A 2,268-nucleotide genomic window follows, 5' to 3' on the forward strand; every position below is an offset into this window, starting at 1 on the left:
TACATTATTGGGGACCTAAATATGACTTGTCTTCTGTATAATGAAGATAACAAAAGCCACAAAAGTTATTTCCTCAAACACTAAGTACTATTAGAAGTACATAGAAAGGACAGTTAGAACTATCTGTCTCCCATTTGCAAATTATTTACCTGAAGTATCTTTTGGGTGGTTTAAATGGTGGGCCAAATTCGCCCTGTGTGTTAGGGTGACTTTGGCCCAACCCTGTAAAAAGGGACTAAAGGTAGCAAAACAACAATAAAAACAACAATATTTAGGCAAAGAAAATAAATTTACAAAAATAAAGTGACAAAAAAAGATTTAGTAATAAAGTTCTTGTATACTGTATACAGTAAATAAAATATAGGTACAAACTAAACAAGTATAGGTACCAAGTAAACAAAACAGTTTAGGTATAAAGTAAACAAAAATGACTAAATAAATGTTTTAAAAAATTTAGTGAAAAAGTTTTGGAACTGAATAAATTCCTCTTTTCGAAATTTTCTTTGGTTCCTCAATAAAATCGACTATTTCAGACTGGGGCAAAAAAAGTTGCACTGCTGGTAGTGACCATTTCCAGTTAAGTCCATTTTTTTTCATAATAGTAATTTCTGCTCCATTTTTTCTTAAATTTTTCAACTGTAGAAAAAAAAATTTCGAAAGTTACTTTAAAATTATTCAATAGTTATTACATTAAATAATATTAGTTATTAAAATAATTAGTTATAAAGTTTACTAATTGATTAGCTAAATATAAATAATTCAAAATAAATAAACAAACCTGTCCAGGATTTAACTCTCCATTGCATTTAACAATTACATAACAATTCTCTACAAGATTTAACAATTTCTCCTTTTTACAAACATTTTTTGTTTTATCAATATTTTGAAAGTTCTTTTTGCCTAATACTGAATGATCTAAAGATTCTGTATGACTATCTGCGACTAAACTTACATCCGCAAAAATTAGATTAGAAGTCTCAGTAGTTCCAGTATTTGTACTTGGGCCAGCAAAGTCAATGTTGTTGGTCTCAATTGTATTTATAATACTGATAGGTGTATCTACATTATTTGAATTTAATCTATTATTTTTATTTATAACACAAGATGATATATCTGTTGAACATAAGCTTTTACCTGAGACAGCACATACTTTATGTCGCTTTGGTTTTTTAAAACCATCTGAGGGATCGCCCAGTGACTTACATAAATGATCTAAAAATGATTGGCTTACTAAATCAGTAGTTGAGTCTAAACCTACATTACAACATGGTAGTCGTGAAAGCACTTGAGACTTGTCTAATGGAAAAATTCCAGTTTTGTGAAAACCAGCACTAAGGTTATCATTCCCATGTTCATTTAAGTTGGTAATTAAACGGTCTAAAAGTCTAGGAAATTCATCTTTAGGAAGAAAAGCAACTCTCCTTCCTTTTCCTTTCTACTTCCATTCACATAATATTTTGTGCCAGTTAATCTTCATAGGTCTAAAGTAGGCAACATCTAATGGCTGCGTGAGATGTGTAGAGTTTGTTGGTAATGCCACAAATCCTATGATATTGCTTTGACATGCATCCAGTACTGCAATGCTCAAATGTGAAGATATGTTATCACCTATAATGACACTTTTTCCTTGAGCCTTCTTAAGTCTTGGAAGAAGTAAAGAGAAAAACCAGTCCTCAAAACATGTTGAGTCAAACCAACCACTTTTTGATCTGTTATAACGTGCTTTTGGTGGCCCATGCTCCATCCATGTATTCCATAACGACTCAACTTTGTAAACAACATAAGGTGGTAGCAATTCACCATTAGCATTGCCACAAAACATTACAGAGAACGAGGTCTTTGTAGAATTAATTATGCGTCCAGGATACTTACATCCACACTTTGTTAATATTTTTTTTTTACCTGGATCATCACTGAGATTGGTTTAATCATAATTCCATATATTATCAGGTGATATATTACTTATTTCATTTGATAGATTTATAAAGTAGTTATCAATCACAGTCGTTCCTATTTCTGCTCTACATTGCTTTATGTTGCTTGCAAATCTTACTGTGAGTTCTGGATTTCTTTTTAAAAAAGATCGAATCCAATCGTCACCTGGAAAGTTATTTTTGAACTGAGGTATAACGACGCCTTTTTTCTCTAAATACCCTTTTACTATGCATCTTAAATCATATTTATCAACAGGAAAACCAAACTCAGATGATTTTATTGCATATGCCTTAAACATGTCTTCTTCTTTTGATGTAAATATTTGCTGACCAC

General features: G+C 31.1%; 1 protein-coding gene across 1 annotated transcript; it reads right to left on the bottom strand.

Moving 5' to 3' along the window:
* Positions 1-384: 384 nt before the first annotated feature.
* LOC136086969 (uncharacterized) lies at positions 385-1,822 on the bottom strand. Its single transcript, XM_065809471.1, has 3 exons — positions 1,538-1,822; positions 779-1,435; positions 385-636 (listed from the first exon to the last, which is right to left on the bottom strand). Exons 1-3 carry the CDS (start codon positions 1,820-1,822, stop codon positions 454-456), a joined length of 1,125 nt encoding a protein of 374 aa, XP_065665543.1. The 3' UTR covers positions 385-453.
* Between the last annotated feature and the right edge of the window lie 446 nt (positions 1,823-2,268).

This window comes from Hydra vulgaris, chromosome 11 (assembly GCF_038396675.1).
Source record: "Hydra vulgaris chromosome 11, alternate assembly HydraT2T_AEP".
Classification (NCBI taxonomy): domain Eukaryota; kingdom Metazoa; phylum Cnidaria; class Hydrozoa; order Anthoathecata; family Hydridae; genus Hydra; species Hydra vulgaris.